We start from the raw sequence: 27,418 nt of genomic DNA, 5'->3' as shown, positions 1-27,418 counted from the left end.
ATGGAGGTTGCGTCTTCAAGTATGTTTAGAAATTGATAGATTTTTTTCATTACTGGGTTGTAGGGGTGAGGTGGGTAAAAAGCATTGGAGTGTTGATCAGCCATGGTCATTTTAATTGACCTACATTTGTTTTAAAAAGAACCTGCAACCTCTTCTGTTGATTGACCACACCGACTGCTGTTCATTTCCTCTTTATCTCTTTACTCTTTTGCTCGAACGATATATCAGAAACATACCACAGGTCTACTATTGTCCAGTGATTCACCTTCTAGTAAGAGTTGACATGCTCAGTATTAGGAATAAATTGCCGTCAGTCAGTTTATCATTTGAATTGTGAAGTCTCTGGCATCTATGGAAAGAGGTGGACTTGTCCAAAGAAGTTACCAAGCTTGACACTGAGAAAATGTAGGCAAAATTGCAAAGTAGGGAAAGTGATGGAAAAGAACGATTGAAGCACCTTTAAGTGACCATCATTTGCAATGCTTCTTTAAAATACAGCGTAGATTGGGACTTCTGCCTTGTCCAGTTTTAGACGATCTTAGAACAAAGAACAAAGAAAATTACAGCACAGGAGCAGGTCCTTCGGCCCTCCAAGCCTGTGCCAATCCAGATCCTCTATCTAAGCCTGTTGGCTATTTTCCAAGGATCTGTATCCCTCTGCTCCCTGCCCTTTCATATTTCTGTCTAGATACATCTTAAATGATGCTATCATGCTTGCCTGTACCACCTCCACTGGCAACGCGTTCCAGACACCCACCACGGTCTGTGTAAAGAACTTGCCATGCACATCTCCTTTAAACTTTTCCCCTCTCACCTTGAAATCGTGACCCCTAGTAATTGAGTCCCCCAATCTACCGAAAAAACTTCTTGCTATCCTCCCTGTCTGTATCTCTTGTGATTTTGTAGGCGTCAATCAAGTCCTCCCTCAACCTCCGTCTTTCTAATGTAAATAATCCTAATCTACTCAACCTCTCTTCATATCTATCACCTTCCATACCAGGCAGCCTCCTGGTGAATCTCCTCTGCACCCTCTCCAAAGCATCCACATCTTCAGGCCAGTTTTAGCGTTTTGCGCCCATAGGTGCTAGAGAGTTTTGAGAAGATTTGTAGCTCAGGTTGAGGTTCTGGATGTGAGTTTGTTCGCTGAGCTGGAAGGTTAGTTTTCAGACGTTTTGTCACCATTCTAGGTAACATCATCAGTGAGCCTCGGACGAAGCGCTGATGTTATGTCCCGCTTTCTATTTATCTGGTTAGGTTTCCTTGGGTTGGTGATGTCATTTCCTGTTCTTTTTCTCAGGGGATGGTAGATTGATTTGGAGCCAATGTGTTTGTTGATGGAGTTCCGGTTGGAATGCCATGCTTCTAGGGATTCTTGTGCATGTCTCTGTTTGGCTTGTCCTAGGATGGATGTGTTGTCCCAATCAAAGTGGTGACCTTCCTCATCTGTGTGTAAGGATACGAGTGATAGTGGGTCATGTCGTTTTGTGGCTAGTTGATGTTCATGTATTCTGGCGGCTAGCTTTCTGCCAGTTTGTCCAATGTAGTGTTTGTCACAGTTCTTGCAAGGTTTGTAGATGACGTTTGTTTTGTTTGTTGTCTGTATAGGGTCTTTTAAGTTCCATTAGCTGTTGTTGGGCTGCTCCAAATTGATGCTGGAAGGCTAGTGATGGGAGATAAGGAAATAGATGAAGAACTTAAGTACTTTGCGTCAGTCTTCACAGTGGAAGACATGAGTATGCCAACAATTAGGGAGAGCCGGGGGCAGAGTTGAGTACGGTAGGCATTACAAAAGAGAAAGTGCTAGAAAAGCTAAAGGGTCTAAAAATTGATAAATCCCTTGGCCCCGATTGGGCTACATCCTAGTGTTCTGAGGGAGGTGGCTGAGGAAATAGCAGCGGCTTTGGTCGTGATCTTTCAAAAGTCACTGGAGTCAGGGAAAGTACCAGATGATTGGAAAATTGCTATTGTAACTCCCTCCTTTAAGAAAGGATCAAGGCAAAAGACGGAAAATTATAGCCCGATTAGCCTAACCTCGGTAGTTGGTAAAATACTAGAATCCATTGTCAAGGATGAGATTTCTAAATTCCTGGAAGTACAGAGTCAGATTAGAACAAGTCAGCATGGATTTAGTAAGGGGAGGTCGTGCCTGACAAACCTGTTAGAATTCTTTGAAGAGGTAACAGGTATGTTAGACCAGGGAAACCCAGTAGACGTTATCTATCTAGACTTCGAAAAGGCCTTTGATACAGTGCCTCACAGGAGTCTGATGAGCAAGGTGAGGGCCCATGGTGTTCGAGGTGAGCTACTGGCCTGGATTGAGGATTGGCTGTCTGACAGAAGGCATGAGTTGGGATAAAAGGCTTTTTTTCGGAATGGTAACAGGTGATGAGTGGTGTCCTGCAGGGTTCAGTGTTGGGGCCACAGCTGTTCACCTTATATATTAATGATCTGGATGAAGGGGCCGGGGGCATTATGGCAAAGTTTGCCGATGATACGAAGATAGGTGGACAGGCAGGTAGTACTGAGGAGGTGGGGAAGCTGCAGAAAGATTTAGACAGTTTAGGAGAGTGGTCCAGGAAATGGCTGATGAAATTCAATGTGAGTAAATGTGAGGTTTTGCACTTTGGAAAAAAGAATACAGGCATGGACTATTTTCTAAATGGTGAGAAAATTCGCAAAAAAGAAGTGCATAGGGATCTGGGAGTGTTGGTCCAGGATTCTCTAAAGGTTAACTTGCAGGTAGAGTCCTTAATTAAGAAAGTGAATCTAATGTTGTCGTTTATCTCAAGAGGGTTGGAATATGAAAGCAGTGATGTGCTTCTGAGTCTTTATAAGGCTCTAGTTAAGCCCCATTTAGAATACCGTCTACAATTTTGGGCCCCACACCTCAGGAAGGACATACTGGCACTGGAGCGTGTCCAGCAGAGATTCACACGGATGATCCCTGGAATGGTAGATTTAACGTATGATGAACGGCTAAGGATCCTGGGATTGTATTCATTAGTTTAGAAGGTTAAGGGGAGATCTAATAGAAACTTACAAGATAATGTATGGTTTAGAAGGGGTGGACGCTGGAAAGTTGTTTCCGTTAGGCGGGGAGACTAGGACCCGTGGGCATAACGTTAAAATTAGAGGGGGTAAAGTTAAAACTGAAATGAGAAGACATTTCTTCAGCCAGAGTATGGTGGGCTTGTGGAATTCATTGCCACAGAGTGCAGTGGAGGCCGGGACGTTGGATGCCTTCAGGGCAGAGATCAACAAATTCTTGATCTCAGAAGGAATCGAGGGCTATGGAGAGAGTGCAGGGAAGTGGTGCTGAAATGCCCATCAGCCATGATTTAAATGGCAGAGTGGACTTGATGGGCCGAATGGCCTTACTTCCACTCCTATGTCTTACGGTCTTATGGTATTCCAAATGTGGTCAAACCAAAGTTGTATACAACTGTAACGTGACCCCGTCCGATGAATGAAAGCATGCCATATGCCGCCTTGACATTAGAACATAGAACATAGAACATAGAACAGTACAGCACAGAACAGGCCCTTCAGCCCACAATGTTGTGCCGACCATTGATCCTCATGGATGCACCCTCAAATTTCTGTGACCATATGCATGTCCAGCAGTCTCTTAAATGACCCCAATGACCTTGCTTCCACAACTGCTGCTGGCAACGCATTCCATGCTCTCACAACTCTCTGCGTAAAGAACCTGCCTCTGACATCCCCTCTATACTTTCCACCAACCAGCTTAAAACTATGACCCCTCGTGCTAGCCATTTCTGCCCTGGGAAATAGTCTCTGGCTATCGACTCTATCTATGCCTCTCATTATCTTGTATCCACCTGTGCTGCCACCTTCAGGGTACAATGGACCACACATCTTGGTATAACCTGCCATGAAATTTATGTTTTCAAAATGCACAAAAAAATATAATATGACCTATGCTGCCTATGTTGAAGTGTTCTGCTTATAAGATGTAATTAAAATAGAATCTATTTTAGAGGTCTGCAGCACAGACCAAAAAGGGCATTTGGCCTATTGAGTCTGCACTGGTCAAAAATAACCACCTATTCTAGTCATATTTTCCACACTTTGCCAAAACCTTGTGCACTTGAGGTGGCAAGGAATACATTTAAATGCTTAAGTGTTATGAGGATTTCGGCCTCTACCAACCATGAAGGCGGAGAGTTCTAAATTTTCACCACCTTCTGAATGAAAACGTTTTCCCCCACATCTTCTCTAAACCTTCTGCCCCTTCTCTTAAATATATGCCACTTGTCAATAATCCCTCCATCAAGTGAAAAATTTCTTTGAGTACTCTATGTCCCCATAATTTTATACATCTCAGCCATGTCCCTCTCAGTCTCATCTGCTCTAAGAAAAGCAACCCAGTCTGCCCAACCTCTCTCCTCCATAATTGAAACCTGGCAACATCCTGGTAAGTTAATAAAATGTGAGGCTGGATGAACACAGCAGGCCAAGCAGCATCTCAGGAGCACAAAAGCTGACGTTTCGGGCCTAGACCCTTCATCAGAGAGGGGGATGGGGAGATGGAACTGGAATAAATAGGGAGAGAGGGGGAGGCGGACCGAAGATGGAGAGTAAAGAAGATAGGTGGAGAGAGTGTAGGTGGGGAGGTAGGGAGGGGATAGGTCAGTCCAGGGAAGACGGACAGGTCAAGGAGGTGGGATGAGGTTAGTAGGTAGCTGGGGGTGCGGCTTGGGGTGGGAGGAAGGGATGGGTGAGAGGAAGAACCGGTTAGGGAGGCAGAGACTGGTTGGACTGGTTTTGGGATGCAGTGGGTGGGGGGGGAAGAGCTGGGCTGGTCGTGTGGTGCAGTGGGGGGAGGGGACGAACTGGGCTGGTTTAGGGATGCAGTAGGGGAAGGGGAGATTTTGAAACTGGTGAAGTCCACATTGATACCATATGGTAGGGGAAGCTTGGGGACCGCTTTGCAGAACACCTCCGCTCAGTTCGCAACAAACAACTGCACCTCCCAGTCGCAAACTATTTCCACTCCCCCTCCCATTCTCTAGATGACATGTCCATCATGGGCCTCCTGCAGTGCCACAATGATGCCACCCGAAGGTTGCAGGAACAGCAACTCATATGCCGCCTGGGAACCCTGCAGCCATATGGTATCAATGTGGACTTCACCAGTTTCAAAATCTCCCCTTCCCCTACTGCATCCCTAAACCAGCCCAGTTCATCCCCTCCCCCCACTGCACCACGCAACCAGCCCAGCTCTTCCCCCCCCCCCACCCACTGCACCCCAAAACCAGTCCAACCTGTCTCTGCCTCCCTAACCGGTTCTTCCTCTCACCCATCCCTTCCTCCCACCCCAAGCCGCACCCCCAGCTACCTACTAACCTCATCCCACCTCCTTGACCTGTCCGTCTTCCCTGGACTGACCTATCCCCTCCCTACCTCCCCACCTACACTCTCTCCACCTATCTTCTTTACTCTCCATCTTCGGTCCGCCTCCCCCTCTCTCCCTATTTATTCCAGCTCCCTCTCCCCATCCCCCTCTCTGATGAAGGGTCTAGGCCCGAAACGTCAGCTTTTGTGCTCCTGAGATGCTGCTTGGCCTGCTGTGTTCATCCAGCCTCACATTTTATTATCTTGGAATTCTCCAGCATCTGCAGTTCCCATTATCTCTGATACTAACATCCTGGTAAGTCACCTCTTCTCCCTCTCCAGTGCTATTCCAGGACAGCACACAATATTTTGGCTGTAGTCTGGCCTTTTGTTCACCTGTCCAGATACCTTAAGGGATCAGTGTACGTGCACATCAATGTCTCCCTGATCCTTGGTACTTCCCTGGATCCTATTGTTAATCATGTATTCCACTGTCTCGTTTGTCCTGCCCAAATGCATCACCTCACATTTATCCTGATTGAATTCCATTTGCCACTGATCAGTCATCTAACCAGCTTGTCTATATCCTTCTATAATCTAAGATTATCCTTGTAACTATTTATCCCCCCACCTATTTCTTTTTGTATCATCTGTGATGGATGGTTAACTTAATGTGGTGAATTCTGTTGCATTTTATTCTTGTCTGAAATAAAGTGTAACTCTGTGTGTTTAAAGGAACGATTGCTGATTGCTGACATGGCTCTTGCAAACTGTGAATTCATGTTTGAGGAAACTAGAAAGTATGTGAGACAGAGAAAGGTTTTTGGAAAAACTGTTGCTGATTTGCAGGTGAGTTTATAGTCTATGACATTCAAGAAAATCAGTCAACTAAATTTAATGTTAACTTCTGGAAGAGATAATAAGATTGTATGAAATGGGCGGCACGGTGGCTCAGTGGTTAGCACTGCAGCCTCACAGCGCCAGGGACCCAGGTTCGATTCCCACCTCGGGCGACTGTCTGTGTGGAGTTTGCACATTCTCCCCGTGTCAGCGAGTGTTTCCTCCGGGTGCTCCAGTTTCCTCCCACAGTCCAAAGATGTGCAGGCTAGGTGGATTGGCCATGGGAAATTACCCACAGTGCTCAGGGGTGTGTGGGTTACAGGGGAATGGGTCTGGGTGGGATGCTTCAAGGGGCAGTATGGACTTGTTGGGCCGAAGGGCCTGTTTCCACACTGTAGGAAATCTAATCTAAAAGTTTGAATGAATAGGATTTGACAACCTGGTTAGTTTGCAGCAATTGACATTGAATTTGACGAGTTCTTAACAATAATGTTGTGAAAGAGATTGGTTCTTATATTTGTGAAAACCTTCCATTAAAATGATAGACCTTTTTCTTTGCTCAGAAGTGGGATGTGGATTTCCACATGGTATCTATTTCTGGAATTATTGTGTTTCTTTTAATCCTTTTTCATCAAGAGTTTTGAGAAGTTACATAGTTGCCAGTAACACTCAATAATTTATTCAAGTAATCAATCTTTATGTGTGAACTTTAGCAATGAATATTTGCTGACCGTTCCATCCCTATGGGCAGTATCCCTGTGATCAGTCTTGTACAAAATCTTGATGGACTTTCTAGCTTTGAACCTTGAAAATGGGACCACCAATTATTCCCATTGTTCCTATTCTGTTGCCCTTTGTGCCCGGCATGAACTGGAAGATAAATCTAGAACCTTGTGGTGTATGCGACTTTTGTGGATTTTTAATCTCCTTTGGAAAATGATAGTGATAGACTTGAATCTGAAACGAACACAAAAGCTCTGAATGATCAAGAGGAATGGGGGCAAAAAAGCCTTTTGAGATAGATAATCAACTTTGGTCACATTGAATGACAGAAGAAGTATGCCAAATGGTTTGCTGAAGCTTTTTTTTGATATTTTGTAAGCAAGGAGTTAATCTCACAAATTGAAATGTCATTGTCAGGGCAATCCTAGCATTCCACCACAATTAACTTTGGAGGGGAGGATAAAGCATAATAAAAGAAAAATTCAGTTCTTGTCAGCTAACTAAAGATTCCTTTTTATTTGCTTTCAGTTTGATGAACAATTTTTAAAATTTAGTGAAACAGCTGTTGTTGACACTTAAGATCGTCTCTAATTTGTCTGAAATCTTATGATGAAGTATTAGAAATGATGTTACAATTTGCTATCTAGTCATGAGACAATGCCTTGGAAATTATGGTAAGGGGTGGTTCTTCCTTTCACTTGTAGACTGTGCAGCATAAACTGGCGGAAATAAAGACACAGACTTGTGTGGGGAGAGCATTCGTTGACAGCTGCCTGCAGTTGCATAAAGAGCGACGACTGGATTCAGCTACGGCTTCCATGGCCAAATACTGGTATTTGTGCTGCATTGATTTCTGTGTGTACTTCAGTCGAGTTCTTTAGTATAAAGGCTTAATGCTGTCATTAGTTCACTCCAGTAAAAATATTAAGGCTTGTTCTGTTAATTTTCACGGTATGCTGCTATTAGTACTTCAGTACTGAGTTATGATACTATGAACATTTGATTAAACTACTCCATCCCCGCTAGAATTTTTGCCATGAGTATTGGTAAATAAGAAAAAAATTGATGTTGATGTTTACGTTGCATAATCATGGGGAGCTCCAAGGCTTTTCACAACATCTGAAGTATTTTCGAAGTGTAGGCTCTGTTGTAATGTAGGGAAAGTCTCTGTATAGAAATGTTTGTTCCATGTCCACTTGAACTCTGTATGAACAGTGAGGAGTGAAATTTCTTTTGCAAATTTTGACCTTGAGAACTTGGCTTCTAACAGGAGGTTATTTTGAGTTAGGTGATTAGAATTTTGTGACTAGTGGTGTGAAGTGTTCAATGTTCTATGCTGAATCCTCGCCACAGTTCATCATATTGTATGAGCTCACTGGATTCTCAATTTCTGTAAAGTAGATTTGCTGCCACCATCCTCCTTTTAGGATCTAAAGGGCCTGCTTTGCCTACTGTGTAGGCGAAAACCATGAGTAGCCTAAAGAGAAAGGGGCCTTGAATTAAACAAGATGCAGTTTTTTGCATGCTAGTAATCAGATACATGTTACATTGGTATCATATATAATGTTTCTATAGTATGAGGAGACCTACATGGTAGAACTATCTCCTTAAAGATTCAGATCTGTTTTCCAAACCAATGATGTTATGACTTTATCACATTGAGTGGCGATTAATGTACTGCTCGGCATTAGGCCTTTCGGAACCAAATAGCTTGTGCAACAGTAAAGTGGTGTTGTGTCCCTGATAGGAAGAGTATCCTGATCATCAAGTACCACCAATTCATAAGCTGCCATAAGTGTATAAATAACTGAATTACAAAGACAAGTAATTGACATGACTTTTTACTGTTGTCCAGGACAAATCAAGCTCTAATAAAGTTTATAAATTAAACAAGAAAACAAAACTTATTTATTACAAACAAGCTTATCATTTTTAACAAGTAGCAAACCAGATTATTAACTGTACAAACTTAAGCTATAACCCCTTTAAATCCAAACACGGATACACTGTTTCATAAACAAGACAGACGAGACAGTTCTCCAGAAATATATTAGATGGAAACATAGGTAAAAAGGATCGTAGAAGCTCCTCAATTCACCTTCTGGTCAGTTGGACCTAGGTCTTTACATGAGTTAGAAGTTCTTCCTTTCGGGGTCTTTGTATGCAAGTTTTCCTCCACTCTGAGGTCGTGACTTGTATTAGCTTACAACCTTTCTGGAGGTATGGAGTGGAACTGCCCCCTCTCAGTTCTGTGACAAACTGCAACTTACCTATCCAAAATTTGTTGCTAGGTTTTTCAGCCCTAAAGCATTTGTTGCTGTCTTGACTACCAGCAGTATCAAATCCAGGTGCTCCAAAAGTGCAACCAATCAGTGAACATCCATAAATTTACTTTTAACATTTGAGTTGTTTTAAAAGCAACTGGTTCATTCTCTGCAACACAGCAGTGTCAAAACTTCCGTTTACTTTTCAATTTATGTTCTGAATGAATATATATAGTCCAGTGGTAGTTATGTTAGTAGAATGTAAAATCACTGGACTGACAATCCAACAGGGAACATGGGTTCAAATCCCAACATGTCATCTGGTAAAACTTAAAATTGAATTGATAATTCTGGAATATAAAGTTTCACACAACAGGGCTGCCGATGAAAACATTGTTAGTTGTCATAAACAACCTGCCATCCTCACCTGCTCTGGTTTACATATGACTACAGACCTAGAATGATGTGATTGATTCTTAACTTCCTCTGAAATAGCCTAATAAGATATTCAGTGATGTTAAACTTCAACAAAGTAAAAAATGAATGAAACTGCACAGATTACCCAGCCTCAATCCAGGGCCTTGAAACAACTAAGGCAGAGGCACTCCTGCAGACCCTGTAAAATCCTCCTTGCTAACGTATTCAGGGCTGCATGCTAGTCAAGGAGCTGCCTGATAGTGATATTTGTGGAATCACATCCTACAGTTGGGAATTGTTTCAGATACTATCTACCACCATCACTCCTGGTATGTCCTATCCATTGGTAGCACTGTGGTATTTATTCATAAAGGAGTTGACTTGGGGGCCCCTCAACATTGAATACAGACCCCATGAATATAAAGTTGTATGGCTTCTGGTCAAACGTGGACAACAAGGCTCTTTTTTTAACTTGTCATGTGACATGAGTGTCACTGGCTAGGTAGCATTTATTATCCATCCTTATGTACAGTTAAGAAGGCAGTGGTGAGCTGCCATCCTGAACTGCTGCAGTCCATGTGCTGTCAGTTGATTGACAATGCTGTCAGGGAGGGATATCCGGGATTTTGAAACATTGTCAGTTTACAAATGGCAATATAATTCGAAGTCAGGATGGTGAATGGCTTGGAGGGGAGGTGTTGGTGTCCTATGTATCTACTGCCCTTGACCTTCCGGACGGAACTAAATGGATGGGTTTAGAAGGTGCTGTTTCAGCATCTTGAGAAATTTTTGCAGTGCATCTTGTAGCTCTCACAGCTGTTACTGACTTTCAGTGGTGGAAAACATGAGTATTGGTGCCAGTCAAGCAGGCTGCTTTGGTGGAGCTACAGTTCATAGAATTTTCAAATCCCCACAGTGTGGAAAAAGGCCCTTAGGCCCAACAAGTCCATACTGACCATCAGAGCATCCCACCCAGACCCATCCTCCTAATCTACGCATCCCTGAACACTTGGAGCAATTTAGCATGGCCAAGCCATCTTGCCTGCGCAACTTTGGACTGTGGGAGGAAACTGGAGCACCCAGAGGAAACCCATGCAGACTCCACACAGACAGCCACTCAAGAACGGAATCGAACCTGGGTCTCTGGTGCTGTGAGGCAGCAGTGCTAACCACTGTGCCACTGTGCTGTTCTGAGCTTCCAGTAGCCTGCCATTTTTAACACACCATCCTGTTCCTTAGCCAACATCTTTGCTGCAGTGTTCCAGTAAGCTCATTGCAAGCTGGAAGAACAACAACCTCATTTTCCGGGGACCTCCAGCTGTCTGGACTCAGTATCGAGTTCAGTCACTTTGGGGCCTAAACTCTCAATTGTCCTAGTCCGCTACCGTGCACATCAGACCTTATTATCACACAGTCTGCCATTACACACTATCTATTGTTAGACACTAAAAGTCCCATTAACACATGTTCACCCTCCTAGCCAGATCGTTACCAACTGCTTTGTCTATCCAACCGTTGTTCTCTCTCTTTGAATTGTATTTCAGAACAGTCTGTAATCTCATGGCCCATCAGAGCTCCCACTCGACCATTACCAACAACCAGGGGATCAACCCTGGTTCAATGGTGATTGCTGGAGGGCATGCCAGGAGCAACACTAGGCATACCTGAAGAAGAGGTATCAGCCTGGTGAAGCCACCAAACAGGACTACTAGCACGCCAAACAGGGAACGCAGCAAATAATAGACCGAGCTAAGCGATCGCACAACCAGGGGATCAGATCTAAGCTCTGCAGACCTGCCACATCTAGTCATGAATGATGGTGAGCAATTAAACAACTCAATGGAGAATGATGTTCCATAAATATCCCTATCCTTAATGATGGAAGAGCTCAGCACATCAGTGCATAACATGAGGCTGAAGCATTCACAGCAATGTTCAGGCAGAAATGCTGAGTGGATGATCCATCTCAGCCTCCTCCAGTGGTCCCAGCATTACAGATACCAGTCTTTAGCCCATTGAGTTCATGCCATGTGATATCAAGAAATGGTTGGAGACGCTGGATACTGCAAAGGCTATGGGACTTAATGACATTCTGGCAATGGTACTGAAGACTTATGATCCAGAACTTGCCATTCCCTTAGCCGGGCTGTTCCAGTGCAGTTACAACACTGGTATCGACCCGACAATATAGAAAATTGCCCAAGTATGTTCTGTATACAAAAAGCAGGACAAATCCAACCTGGCTAATTACTGCCCTGTCAGTTTCATAGAACATAGAAAAGTGCAAGATAATAAAGTGTGAAGCTGAATGAACACAGCAGGACCAGCAGCATCTCAGGAGCACAAAAGCTGACATTTCAGGCCTAGACCCTTCTTCAGAGAGGGGGATGGGGTGAGGGTTCTGGAATAAATAGGGAGAGAGGGGGAGGCAGACCGAAGATGGAGAGAAAAGAAGATAGGTGGAGAGTAGAGTATAGGTGGGGAGGTAGGGAGAGGATAGGTCAGTCCAGGGAAGACGGACAGGTTAAGGAGGTGGGATGAGGTTAGTAGGTAGGAAATGGAGGTGCGGCTTGGTGTGGGAGGAAGGGATGGGTGAGAGGAAGAACAGGTTAGGGAGGCAGAGACAGGCTGGGCTGATTTTGGGAAGCAGTGGGTGGAGGGGAAGAACTGGGCTGGTTTTGGGATGCGGTGGGGGAAGGGGAGATTTTGAAGCTGGTGAAGTCCGCATTGATACCATTGGGCTGCAGGGTTCCCAAGCGGAATATGAGTTGCTGTTCCTGCAACCTTCGGGTGGCCTCATTGTGGCACTGCAGGAGGCCCATGATGGACATGTCATCTAAAGAATGGGAGGGGGACGCTCATCCTCCTGTGTACTAGGACTACACCTCAGTTTCCCATCCCCCTTCTGAGCTAGTTTAAATCCACCTGATTAGCACTAGCAAATTTCCTACCCAGGATATTAGTGTGCCCCTGGTTCAAGTGGAGACCGTCCTGTTTGTAGAGGTCCCAATTGTCCATGTACCTGAAGGCCTCCCTCCTGCACCATCCCTGCAGCCACGTGTTTAGCTGAAATCTCTCCCTCATTCTTTGCCTTGCTATCACGTGGCATGGGTAACAAACCAGAGATAACCGCTCTGTTTGTTCCAGCTCCCGGCTTCCACCCTAGCTCCCTGAAATCCTGCCTGACATCCCTATCCCTCTTTCTACCTCTGTCATTGGTGCCTATGTGGGCCACAACTTGGGACTGGTCACCCTCTCCCTTCAGGACCCCAAAGACACAATCCGAGACATCATGGATCCCGGCACCTGGGAGGCAGCTCAACAACCGTTAGTCTCTTTCGTTCCCAGCAAACCTTCTATCAGCCCCTCTAACTATTGAGCCCCCAATGACTATCACGCTCTTCCTATCCCCCCTTCCCTTCTGTGCAAGAGGGACAGACTCTGTGCCAGAGACCTGTACGCTACTGCATGTCCCTGGTAAGTCGTCCCCCGCGACACTATCCAAAACGATATACTTGTTTTTCAGGGGAACGACCACAGGGGATCCCTGCACTGACTGCTTTCTCCCCCTTCTAACAGTAACCCAGCTTTCTTCACGCTTTGGAGTAACTACTTCCCTGTAACTCTTGTCTATCACTGATTCTGCCTCCCGAACGATCTGAAGTTTATCCAGCTCCCGCTCCAGTTCCCTGGTCTTGGAGGAGCAAGAGTTGGGTGCACTTCCTGCAGGTGTATTTGGATGGGACACTAATGGCATCCCTCACCTCATACATCATGCAGGAGGAACATTCCTCTACCTACACTGCCATCCCTGCTAATCCCCTAAACAGAGAGTCAAAAAAAAGAAGCTTACCTTGATTTGTCCCTGGTGTATAACGTTAGAGGTGGTGGATGGGTGGAAGGCCCTTCAAGGGTAGGGTCTCGGGTTTACACAACGATCACTTATATAGCTGAGGGATGATAAAAAAGGTCCCTCCCTTCCCGGAAACCTCTGCTCCGAGGTGCTACTGCAGCACAGTGAAATGGAAGGCTCTGACGCTCAAGGTAAGCTTTTCAAAGATGTAAAATCTCTGACTCACCAGCTTCCCGATAGGCCGCTGGTCCAAGCTCCTGCTCGCGCTGCTGCTGCACAAAGAAATGGAAGGGTCAAATCAAGAAATCAGTGGGTATCAGGGAGCAACTCTGCAATGGGCAGAATCATACCTGACACACAGGCTAATAGACGTGGTTGTTGGAGGTCAATCATCTCAGTTCCAGGACATCTCTACAGGAGTTCCTCAGGGTAGAGTCCTAGGCCCACCCATCTTCAGCTGCTTCATCAGTGACCTTCCCTCCATCATAAGGTCAGAAGTAGGAATGTTTGCGGATGATTGCACAATGCTCAGCACCATTTGTGACTTCTCAGATGCTGAAGCAGTCCATGTTCAAATGCAACAAGATCTGGACAATATCCAGGCTTGGGCTGACAATTGGCAAGTGACATTTGTGCCACACTGATGCCAGACTATGACCATCACCAGTGAGAGACAACCTAACCACCCTCTGTTGACATTCAATGGAGTTATTATCACTATCAGCATCCTGGGGGTTATCATTGACCAGAAACTCAACTAGACTCACCACATTAATACAGCGCTATAAGAGCAGGCCAGAAGCTAGGGAAACTGCGGCAATTAACTTATCTGCTGCCTTATCAAAGCCTGTCCACCATCTACAAGGCACAAGGCAGAAGTGTGATGGAATACTCCTCACTTGCCTAAATGAGTGCAGTCCAACAATACTGAAGAAACTTTATACCATCCGGGACAAAGCAGTCCACTTGATTGGCCTTACGTCAACAAGCATTCACTGCCTCCATCACAAAACTCAGTAGCAGCAATGTGTACATCTACACGATGCACTGCAGAAATTCTTGGTGGCTCAGTGGTTAACTTTGCTACCTCAGTGCCGGCAACCTGCATTCAATTCCACCCTTGGGTGACTGTCTGTGTGGAGTTTTCACAGTCTACCTGTGATTGCATGGGTTTCCTCCAGATACTCCAGTTTCCTCCCACAGTCCAGAAATGTGCAGGCTAGGCAGATTGACAATGCTACATTGTCCATAGTGCTTTTAGGGATGTGTAGATTAGGTGGGTTATAGGGGGATGGGTCTGGGTGGGATGCTCTGGGAGTCTGTATGGACTTGTTGGGCTGAAGGGCCTGAATTCACACTGTAGAGATTTTGTGATCTATTCTATGATCCTCAGACAGCACCTTCCAAACCCATGACCACTTCTATCTAGAAGGACAAGGGCATCAGACATATGGGAACACCACCACCTCCAAGTCACTCAACGTCCTGACTTGGAAATGTACCACTGTCTCTTCACTGCTGCTGGGTCAAAATCCTGGAATTCCCTCCCTAATAGCATTGTGGATCTACCTGCTGAAGGAGGACTGCAGCGGTTTAAGAAGACAGCTCACCACCACCTTCTCAAGGGCAACTAGAGATGGGCAAGAAATGCTGGCCAGCCAGCGATGCCCATGTCCCAGAAATGAATAGAGAGGAAAAAATATCTTTTATCCTATAATTTACTACCTACCCTGTCACCCTCCCTATTTTCTGCCTATAAACTGATGTTTTCCCAGCTACCATCAGTTCTGGGAAAGGGTCACTGGATCCGAAATGTTAACTGATTTTTTTTCTTCACAGCTGCTGCCAGACCTGCTGAGCTTTTCTGGCAACTTCTGTTTTTGCTCCTGATTTACAGCATTTGCACTTCTTTCAGTTTTAATTTAGCTCGGTTAAAATTGTTTTTGCTGGTGTTCAGAGGAATGAGGAGGGATCGCATAGAGAGTTACAAAATTCTAATAGGACTAGACAGGGTGCAGGGAGGATGTTCCCAGTGGTGGATGTGTCCAGAACCAGGGGTCACAGTTTGAAGATTCGTGGTAGACCATTTAAGATGGAAATGAGGAGACGTCTCTTTACCCAAAGAATGGTGAGCCTGTGGAATTCATTACCACAGGAAGTAATTAATGCCAAAACATTGAAAGTATTCAAGAGGCAGTTAGATATAGCACTTTGGGGCAAATGGGATCAAAGGATATGGGGAGAAAGTAGGATTCGGCGAATGAGTTGAATGGATGATCAGCCATGATCGTGGTGAAGGGCCAAATAGCGTCCTCCTGCTCCTATCGTCTGTGTTTCTGTGTAAATGGGCTATGTCAATTTAAAGCAACCCCTTTGGAATGAAAAATGCACCAGCCACTTTTGAAAGTCTTATGAACAGTTGTTGCAGGATTGACTAGGTATGCTGTCTATATAAATGACATAGTGATCTTCAGTTATTCATGGAACGATCACATGGAGCATTTGACAGAGCTCTTTAAGAGACCAAGGAAAGCAAAGTTGATCATAAATTTGGCAAAAACAGAATTTGTGAAGGCGGAAGTGACATTCTTAGGGCACAGACAGACGACATTGAGGAATATGAAGACAAAGGCCATCGAGGAATTTTCAAGACCATTCTCAAAGAAGGAAGTGCTACAATTTTGAGGGTTGAGCAGATTTTACAGGAAATTTTGTACCAAGTAGCATCGTATCACCACTGACGGATTTGTTAAAAGAAAAACCATGAAGTTTCAGTGGACAGAATAATGCCACGAGACATTTGGGAATTGAAAAGCAGTGTGAACCACTGCACCCGTTTTAGCCACACCAAGTATTTTGAAACAATTCAATGTTGCCACTGATGCAAGGATGTAGGTGTTGAGATAGTAGGAACTGCAGATGCGGAAGAATCTGAGGTAACAAGGTGTAGGGCTGGGTGAACACAGCAGACTGAGCAGCATCTGAGGAGCAGGAAGGCTGCTATTTCGGGCCTAGACCCTTCAATTTTCTGAAGAAGGGTCTAGGCCTGAAATGCCAGCCTTCCTGCTCCTCAGATGCTGATTGGCCTGCTGTGTTCATCCAGCTCTGCACCTTGTTATCTCTGTAGATGTTGGAGCTGTGTTGTTACAGGTGGATGATTGTGGAATTGAGCTGCCAATTGGTTATCTTTCCAAAAAAAAAACTGGATGTTTGCCAGAAAAGAGATTCAACCATTGAAAAAGAGCTGTTGAGCTTAGTAATGGCCTTACAACATTTTAATGTTTATGTTGCAAACGATGCATCAGAGACGATTGTGTATACCGATCACAATGGTTTGACATTTCTGGAATGATTTAAGGACAAGAACACCAGATTATTTCATTGGAGTCTCATGTTACAAGCCTTTAATTTACAGATTGTACGTGTTGCAGATTGTGAAAATATCACAGATGCTTTATCGTGAGTTTAAAAAGCGAAATGCTAGTAAAAGATAGAAATGGTAGTGTTCAATGTTATATATAAGTAGAATTAATATGAGTAACTCTAGATTAATGACCTATTGATCTAGTAGTAAAATGGAGTTAAGGTTTTAAAAATGAATTGAAGCCATGTTTTCATAATGATGGTTCATTCTCTTTTTTTCTTAAGGGCAGAGGTAATGCAAAGTTGGGTAGACTACTTGTGGATTGGGAGGCAGAAGTTTGAATTTGGTGTTTGTAAAATGCTAGGGAGTAAGTATTGTGTGTTCCCTTTAAAAGATCATGTGCTTTCTCTGTGTTTACAGATTTAAAATAGTTGTCTGTGAGCTGCAGCTTGAAAGTTTGCAAGTACACAAAACATCCGAATTGGACCATTTGTATCAACATGCTGTACAGTTAGTAGGCCAAGCGGCAGTTTTTACCGAGACAACAAGCTTTTGAATTTAGCCAATCAGTTTGAACCAGGCACTTGTATGCCAAAAACCAATTAAATTTAAATCTGATGGTTTTGACAACGTAAGACCAATCCTGTTGTAAGAAATATTGATATGTTGTCAAGGGTATAGAAGAAAGGTGCAGTTGGACAAAGACCCCAGAGCTAACCTCTCACCTCTCAAATGGGAATCACTCGCTCTCACGGCCTCCTCTATGTCTTAAAGAAAACACCATCTGAATAGCAGTGGTATGACTAGTTAATATTATTAGAATCCCTACAGTGTAGAAACAGGCCATTCGGCCCAACAACTCCATACCACCTCTCCAAACAGCATCCCATGCAGATGTATCCCCCTACCGTACATTTACTATGGCTAATCCACCTAATGTACACAACTCTGTAAACTACAGGCAATTTAGCATAGCCAGTCCACCTAATCCACTGTGGATTGTGGGAGGAGACTGGAACACCCAGCAGAAACCCACACAGATATAGGGAGAACATGCGGACTCAACACAGACAGTCACCTGAGGGTGGAATTGAACCCGGGTCCCTGGCGCTGTGAGGCAGCAGTGCTAACCGCTGAGCTATTATGCCATTCCTGACAGAAGAAGTGACGGAGAAGGCACTGAACATTTCAGAAGACATGTAACCTGGCTGTAATTTCAAGACACTAAATTCTTTTTCATATTTTATATAAGTGTGACTTGTATTTTTTGGAACAGTACAACACTGGAGTCTTGTAGTTCAGAATTGTTAGTAGTTCGAAGGGATTTATTCTGTTTGTTAAAGTTTAGTTAATTTGTTCACTGTTAGAGTTCGATGATTTCCTTGTTATTTGTTGATTTTAAAGTGAGTGTCAGGCGTTTATTTTGTTTAACCACTAGAAGTTGCTGAAAAGCAGGTTACCCCACTTTTCACACTCATAGATTGTAGGGCAATGTACTCCTCTAGTTATTTTGGTTTTAGTTCTTGCGTGGGGGTGGGGTGTGTCAACCTCCACTTTATAACACACCCCATGCACCCCCATCCCCACACATGCACACCCATCACCCCCCTGCCACATGCCCACCCACCCACGCATCCATCAGCCCAATGCATAGACCACCACCTAGCACCTACCCTTGCCCCACCTGTGTGCCCCCACACACGCCACATTGACACATTGAGGACCACCCCCACCACACGATTTAGTTGAATGTTTGCTGTGCAGACAACTGGCACATGCAGTACGTGTCACATTGGCATCTTGATGTGCTGTTCACCAAGATGTTCTATCTCTACCCCACTGCCAGAATGTAATATACAGCCAAACATGGCAAGCAACTTGGCTGTAGCTTTTGTGCTGAATACCCCATTAAAACATCTGCACAAAAGCCTTTGGCCTTTGTTGACTGGCTGAAGCACTAGTGTAGGCATGGCACAGAAAGACAAGGAAGGGATGCTGTGAGCATGCAGGTGAGTGCAAAATGAAGAGTTCTGAGGAAGGGTCACCAGACCTGAAATGTTAACTCTGTTTTCTCCTCCACAGATGCTGCCAGATCTGCTGAGCCTTTTCAGCAACTTTGTTTTTGTGCAAAATAGAGTGCTAAGAGAACACGTGAGCAGCTCTGAAATGTAGCCTTGTCTGCCTTTGAGCTGACTGCCTGCCCCTGTGTAAAAATTGTGTAGACTTCTCAATGCCAGTTGCCAATCTGCCCTACAGTCAAGTCTGTTCTTCCTCAGTAGCGTACCAGTGTATTTGTGGGGTGGCATGATGGTCATGATGGGCTGACAGATGCCATTTGCCGATATCCGTAAATGAAGGGTGCGAGCAGCTAGTCCCCATGGAATGTGCCCTCAGATGTTGTTTGCTGTCCGATGTGAAAGTGTTTTGGAGCATTTGGCAAGCTGGTCCACTACGTACACACTCTGATTTCCTTGTTGAATTTTTTAAATGTTTAGTTTGTTTGCTGAGTTTGGTAAGATGTGAGTCTGACTATTGTTGAGGTGCATCCTGGCATTAACAAGGCATTTAACAAATGTTAATCACCATCTATTTGGCATTAGGCCACTGTCCAGTCAGAATATATGCATACCAGTTGTGAAAATCATAAACAATGAAGAGAGGATCCCAATGTTGAAATGAGTCTTGTCACCCAATTCTGTCACACATCTCATTATATGTCATGTTACTGAAACCCCTAGAAGATTCAAGCTTTTAATGCAAGAGAAAAGTATGAACTCTATCATACTTAACATCTATTTGAAAGGTCTCATTCCAAACACCAGAAGGAAAGATTCATGCCTTGTTGCCAATGCAATAATTTTGCAGACATTCAGGCATCAGTGAAGTGTCACACTTGTAGATTTAAATGTTCATAATTGTTTGTGTAATTAGAATATTTATTTCTAATAAATGGTCATTCCTGTTAAGTGGAGAAACCTGATCGATGCTTATTGTCAACTTCGGTCTAAAAGACAGGTAAATTGAGAAATTCTGGTACTTTTTAAAACCTTGAATTATTGTGACAACTTCAGGAGTAGTGGAGTTTGGTTTTCAGCACCAGTGAGGTATACAAATTCATCTACAAGCAATACTAGTACTTGGGACCATAAGTAAGATGGCCACTGATAAATCCAAAAGGGAATTTAAGAGGAACTTCTTTATCAAGAGTGTGGCTACAATATGGAACTCATACCACAGGGTAATGGAAGCAACAAGCATAGATTAATTTATGGAGAAACTAGATATGCACATGATAAACACACAGCCTGGACTGAAAAATAGCAAGTCTTATTCATGTCACAAGTGCCAGGCAATGACCATCTTCAATAAAGGATTGTCTCTTGACATTCAATGGTGTTACCATTATTTGAAACCCCACTGTCAGAATCTTGGGGGTTACCATTGACCAGAAACTCAAGTAACTCACCAACTGACTCCTCAAAGCCTGTGAATCATTGACAAGGAACACTCTCTTACGTACCAGGATGCTCCAACAAGACTCAAGAAACTTAGTACCATCATTGCACAAAGCAGCCTGTTTGATTGGTACCACATCGACTTCCTCTACTTCCAAAGGTCAGTAACAGCACTATTAGATTATCTACAAGATGTGCTGCAGAAATTTGCCAAAGACCTGAGACAGCACTACGCATCTAGAAGGGCAAGGGCAACAGATATATTGGAACACCACCACCTGCAAGTTCCCCTCCAAGCCGCTCACCATCCTGACTTGGAAATATATCACCGTTCCTTCAGTGTCATTTGGTCAAAATCCTGGAATTCCCTTCCTAATGGTATTGAGTCTACCCTCAGCACATGGACTGCAGTGGTTCAAGAAGGCAGCACACCACCATTTTTTTTTCCTAAGGGCAGCTAGGGGTAGGCAATAAATGCTGGTTGACCAATGATGCCATAACCACAAGTGAGTGGATATGAAAAGGAAGAAAGTAATGGAAGAATATTTGATGGGCTTAGATGAAGAGTGGTCAAGAGATCCTTGTTTGCACCATAAAGACCAACATGATACTTGTATCAAATGACCAGTTCCTGTGCTATAGGTATTGTGAAATGTTTTGCCAGACATGTTAAGGGTCCCAAAATAGCCTTTGAGGAAAATCCTGAAACAAAAGGTAACTGATTACTAAAATATTTGTGTGGTGTCAATTAGTTTACACAGTAGTTAGTGAAAACTATAATTCTAGAAGGTAAAAATAGTGGTGAGTAGGAAAATATAATGTGTGACAGTATAGTCAGGAACATTTATAAGTTTTTTGAAAGATCTAAGGAATTGACTTCAGGAATGTTTGAAAAAGGATTATTAAGAGTTTGCATCAATTATAAAGGACTTGACTAAGTTTCTTGAAAAGTGAGAAATACTGGTCTTGCATTCAGATGTGCGTAAGAGCATTTCTTGATATAGAGAGAATGAAATAAACTTGAAATGCTGGTCTATGTGACCTGCTGACTGTTGTCCTACAAGCAGTGCCAGCAGGAAGGAAGTTACTGAAGAAGCTATGCAGCAAACTCAAGTGAAAATTACAAGCAGGGGGCTGAAGATGAAAGCAAAAAGCACAGACATACAGATGCAAAATGAAAGCAGAACGATGAACACAGAATTCTTGTGAAGAGAAAAAGTCCTTGGTAAAACTCCTCATCTATTCTTTGTGAATAAATCGCAGAATATTGTGGAACAGTGTCACTACTTAGTGTCACAATTGCGGGCAATGATGAGGGTGTTTATGACTGTGAAAGACATATCTTTATGAAATTTACCTTTTTTATTTGAAATATCATTTGCCTATTAATTCATGCTTAATTTGCATTGCTTCTAATTAATGCTAAAACCTGTACAAAGTGAAATCTTGTTGATCTGTGTGTCATTCACTAAATTTGTTCATTTTGACTTATGTTCCTTAGCTTCCCCCCGCATCCTAACAATTGTTAAATATTAAAAAAAACTGTCTTTAAAGAAAAGTTTTTGGAGCATTTTGATTATATGAGAAAAGTATTTCAGCTAGAAATATTTAAGACACAAAATTCTGATGGGCCAAATGGCATCTAACATGGAGGAAGTTTGAGGGACATGACATGGTTGCAGCTCCTCCTCCTCGCAGTCTCAGTCTCAGCAAAAGCAGATGTTTTGATAGTTAACAAAAGTGAAGTCAAGTATAGCCAAGCAAATATAACACGTTGATAGAAGGAAATCTGAATTGTATGCAAATTACACCTGTAATTCAAACAAGTTTCATGTAGTACTCTATTTTAGATTCTTTTGTTTTTACTAGTCGCACTGAGGGAAAAATGCTAAGACAGCACCGCAATAATAATAATTAAAACCTGCATGTTTAAGCAGACAGACTCTCATATCTTGTTACTGTGGAACCATTGAGAGCTTTTAGTGTCTCAAGGTCATTGTATCCAAATGGTTTCCTGGAGTAACCTTTATTGAACCTCTCTATCTAATATCTATATTTTTGTGTTGCAGTGGTTTAGAAAAGAAGTCTTCAAATACATTGCTGATAAAGCGAGGTTTTTAAAAATATCTGTCAGTAACGTAGGATTACATTGTTGGGAGAGGTTAGTGAGGAGCAGCCAGCCATCATTCTAAGTTAATTTCATAATCATAAATCAGTATTGCCATCCTTAATGTCAGCTGTGTAGCTCTTCTGGTTCAGTAGTTTGTTCAGCTTTTGTTTGAATTAAATCACTCACTGTATTTACAGAAATGGAATAAAACAAAATGGAGGTAAAGCAGAATTTCTTTGCAACTTGATCGTTTTTAAATGGCTTCTTAAGGTACAAACATTCTGGAGTTTGCAGTGAGCTGTCTTCTTTGCAGTTTCCTACTTTATTTTGCTTTTAAGATGTGAGTTATTGACACTGGTGAATGCAACAATTTTGGTTTAACAATGATTAACATCTGGTATTGCCATTTCCGGTGTGACATAATGCATTCACAAAAAAAGCTGTCTACTCCCTCTGAAATATCTGAAAAGATGACTCTTGCACTTTTTCCCAAGTGAAATTCTGAAAGGGGTCATTGATTTTAGTGCTAATGAATGTCACATCAGAAATAGTGTTGTGCTTGTGGTATGTGAGAACTTGGAACAAAATTCTGCTGTCCAGAGTAACATAAGTCATTTCATGCAATTAGCTTATATTTAGTTGATTATGCACATCAGTACTGTATAAACTATTATTAAGATATGTGAAACTAAATGTGAGGAAGTGGCAAGTTCTGTGTTGACTAACCACAAGTCCACCTCCTGAATGTTTGTTGTATTATGTAATTAGATGGCTAATCATATTTTAAAAAGTGCTTCAGCATCTCGTTTAAATAAGGAAGCAATGTAGGCATATTTTTCTGGGATTACTTTTTTTGATTACTACAGGGTTAAAAACGTGCTGATTGATTGGCAAGTTGCCTCTGGTGAGGTAATGCCATGGAGAAAGCAACTGCTGATTTATTTAAAATCATCCACCAAATTGCATGAAGAGAAATCTAAAGAGCACCCCTTAAAAATTGTCTGGCCAGTGCCTTGCATTTTTATAGCAAGTTCAACTGAAAGCTTTTTGTTAGAATGTACGGAAGATTTTTTTGTCAGACGAAGGTTATACGTTGCTGTTCTCTGTGTCTCCATTTTCCTCTTTCTGTTTGCAATCTCCTTTGTTTTACCATAAACCACAAAGCCAACTAGATAATTTGCTCTTGGGCTTTCACGTTTTCTGCTGCCTTGTCTGCCCTAATTGGAATTTGGTTCAGAAAATTGATTTTGATTGTATGCCGTTTTCTCTTTACTGATCATTGCCTTTCTGTTGCTTAAAACCAATTACCAAAACCTCTGCATCTATGAGCATGCATGTTAAAAATTGAATATTTATTTATTTAACTCATTCCTGAGCTGAGGGTGTTGCTAGCTAGGCCAGCATTTATTGCCTATCCCTAATTGCCCTGAGGGCAGTTAAGAATTACCACATTGCTGTGGGTTTGGAGTTGCATGTAGGCCTTGTGAGGTAAGGATGACAAGAGTATCTATTACTGGAAAATACCACCCGTGTGGGCACTGCATAGTTGGAGCATTAAATGGCTTGATTCAACATTTAGTTCTAGAGTAATTCCACAATTGAGTAACACCTGAGTGCACCAACAGATTAAGATTAATTGATTAATCAATGATAATCAGTCAAGTGCATAACAAGGCTCATTAAATTTGCTTGAAGTGATATACATTGTATACATGATAAACATATACCATATTGTAAGGTCTTGCACTCTACAACAAAAAGAGTGTGCTTCATGTCTTGAGTGATAATGGGAACTGCAGATGCTGGAGAATCCAAGATAATAAAATGTGAGGCTGGATGAACACAGCAGGCCCAGCAGCATCTCAGGAGCACAAAAGCTGACGTTTCGGGCCTAGACCCTTCATCAGAGGAGGGGATGGGGTGAGGGTTCTGGAATAAATAGGGAGAGAGGGGGAGGCAGACCGAAGATGGAGAGAAAAGAAGATAGGTGGGGAGGTAGGGAGGGGATAGGTCAGTCCAGGGAAGACGGACAGGTCAAGGAGGTGGGATGACGTTAGTAGGTAGGAGATGGAGGTGCGTCTTGGGGTGGGAGGAAGGGATGGGTGAGAGGAAGAACAGGTTAGGGAAGAACAGGTGCAGGAACAGCAACTCATTCCGCTTCGGAACCCTGCAGCCCAACGGTATCAATGTGGACTTCACCAGCTTCAAAATCTCCCCTTCCCCCACCACATCCCAAAACCAGCCCAGTTCATCCCCTCCCCACAGTGCACCACACAACCAGCTCAGCTCTTCCCCTCCCCCTCCACCCACTGCATCCCAAAACCAGTCCAACCTGTCTCTGCCTCCCTAACCTGTTCTTCCTCTCACCCATCCCTTCCTCCCACCCCAAGCCGCACCTCCATCTCCTACCTACTAACCTCATCCCACCTCCTTGACCTGTCTGTCTTCCCTGGACTGACCTATCCCCTCCCTACCTCCCCACCTATAGTCTCCTCTCCACCTATCTTCTTTTCTCTCCATCTTCGGTTTGCCTCCCCCTCTCTCCCTATTTATTCGAGAACCCTCACCCCATCCCCCTCTGGATTGAAGGGTCTAGGCCTGAAATGTCAGCTTTTGTGCTTCTGAGATGCTGCTGGGCCTGCTGTGTTCATCCAGCCTCACATTTTATTGTTTCATGTCTTGAGCCTTCTTTGAATTATCTATTAGTTTGTGGAGCCTCTAGTTACCTGTTACTTTCTCCATGGCATTGCCTCACCGGTCAAAATCAACTTGCCAACCAATCATCACCATTCTGCCTTGTAGTACAAAATGTTGAGATTGTTTAAAATTTTGCATCCTTGCATTTGTCCAGATGAGTGCAAGATTAAAAACTCCAGCAACATGTATCCCTTATTAGCATTATGTTTAAATCTTTAAAATTTGGAGGTACCATTCATACAACTGTCTGTCTCAACTTCATCTGGTGACCAGATCCTCAACCTTATTTTAAAAAAAAAAGAAATGCAAATAATTTCTTAAATGGTCAAAGCTTGGGAAGTGCTCGTGTGCGGAGCGACTTGGGTATCCTTATTTTTCCACCACTGAAAGTTAATATGTAGGTACAGCAAACAATTAGAAGTAAAGTAGTATGATGGCACTTGCAAGAAGATTTAAGTACTGGAGGGAAGAGGTCTTGCTGCAATTGTTTGGAACATTGGCAAGAATTTATCGAAGTTAGCGTGGTGTGGCGGCAGTTGCGGAGCGAGGACCAAAAGCTGCTGGGTAGGTGAGTAAATCTCTTTTTGGTTCGGACGGCAGGACGAGCAGGAGCAGAGAGCGGAAGAAGTGGAGCTTGCTGGGAAGGTGAGTGATCATTTGCACTCCCACTTAAAAACATAGCACGATTGTTGTTATGGGTGACTTCAACTTTCCCAATATTGAGTGGAACCTCCTTAGTGCAGTTGGTTTCGATGTAGCCGTTTTTGTCAGGTGTGTTCAGGAGGGTTTCCTTACTCAGTATGTGGACAGGCCGACAAGGGGAGAGGCCATTTTGGATTTGGTGCTCGGCAATGAGCCAGGACACGTGTCAGATCTCGCGCTGGGAGAACACTTCAGCGACAGTGACCACAACAGCCTCACGTTTACCATAGCCATGACAAGGGACAGGAGCAGTTACTGGGGAAGATATTTAACTGGGGGAAAGGAAACTATGATGGTATCAGGCAGGAGTTGGGAAGTATAGATTGGGAGCAATTGTTCCACAGAAAGGGCACAACAGACATGCGGAGACTGTTTAAGGAGGAGTTGTTGCGAGTGATGCATAAAATAGTTCCTCTGAGACAGGTAAGAAGGGGTAAGATTAAGGAGCCTTGGATGACAGGAACAGAGGTGCTTCTCAAAAAGAAAAAGGCAGCCGACAGAAGGTGGAGGAAGCAAGGGTCTAGTACAGCTTTAGAGGATTACAGGCTTGCTTGGAAGGAGCTCAAAAGTGGACTGAGGAGGGGGCACGATAAGGGTTTGGCAGGAAGGATTAGGGAGAACCCAAAGGCATTTTACTTATACATGAGGAATAAGACAATGATCAGGGAGAAGGTAGGGCCGATCAGGGATAGCGTAGGGAACTTGCGCGTGGAGTCTAAGCAGATAGGGGATGTCCTAAATGAGCTTTTTGCTTTGGTTTTCACGAAGGAAAGGGACCTTGCTGTGATTGAGAACTTTGAGGAGCAGGGAAACAGGCTTGAACAGATCGAGATTGAGGAAGTTGATATGCTGGGAATTTTTGGCAAACAGTCAGATTGATAAGTCCCCAGGGCCAGACCAGATTTATCCTAGGTTGCTCTGGGAAGCGAGAAAGGTGGTTGCTAAGCTGCTGGTGAAGATCTTTGCTTCCTCACTCTCCTCGGGAGTCGTACCGGAAGATTGGAGGGAGGCAAATGTTGTTCCTCTTTTCAAGAAAGGGAATAGGGAAATCCCTGGAAATTACATACCAGTCAGTTTTACGTCTATGGTCAGCAAGGTTTTGGAAATAATTCTGAGGGATAGGATTTAAGACTATTTGGAAAAGCATAGCATGATTAAAGGGAGTCAGCATGGCTTTGTGAGGGGCAGGTCATGCCTTACAAATCTTGTTGAGTTCTTTGAGGAGGTCACAAGACAGGTTGACGCGGGTCAAGCAATGGATGTGGTGTACATGGACTTCAGCAAGGCATTTGATAAGGTTCCCCACGCACGGCAGGCTCATTCATAGAGTCAGGAGGTATGGGATACAGGGAGATTTGGCTGTCTGGATTCAGAATTGGTTGGCTGACAGGAGGCAGAGAATGGTTGTAGATGCTAAGTATTCTGCCTGGAGGCCAGTGCTGAGTGGTGTCTTGCAGGGCTCTGCTCTTTGTAGTTTTTATAAATGACTTGGATGAGGAGGTTGAGGGGTGGGTTAGTGTGTTTGCTGATGACACAAAGGCTGGAGGTGCCGTTGATAGTATCGAGGGCTATTGCAGGCTTCAGCGAGACATTGACAGTATGCAGAGCTGTGCTGAGAAATGGCAGATGGAGTTC

At 43.6% G+C, this 27,418-nt stretch overlaps 1 protein-coding gene across 1 annotated transcript in view; it reads left to right on the top strand.

The window, feature by feature from the left end:
- Positions 1–27,418, top strand: part of acadl (acyl-CoA dehydrogenase long chain) — an 85,977-nt gene that overhangs the window by 50,658 nt on the left and 7,901 nt on the right. The window contains exons 9-10 of the mRNA XM_059647641.1: positions 6,094–6,207; positions 7,626–7,753. Of these exons, the coding sequence (XP_059503624.1) occupies positions 6,094–6,207; positions 7,626–7,753 (242 nt within the window). The remainder of the gene's footprint in view (positions 1–6,093; positions 6,208–7,625; positions 7,754–27,418) is intronic.

This window comes from Stegostoma tigrinum, chromosome 7 (assembly GCF_030684315.1).
Source record: "Stegostoma tigrinum isolate sSteTig4 chromosome 7, sSteTig4.hap1, whole genome shotgun sequence".
Classification (NCBI taxonomy): domain Eukaryota; kingdom Metazoa; phylum Chordata; class Chondrichthyes; order Orectolobiformes; family Stegostomatidae; genus Stegostoma; species Stegostoma tigrinum.
This window is presented reverse-complemented; position numbering and strand designations above follow the sequence as displayed.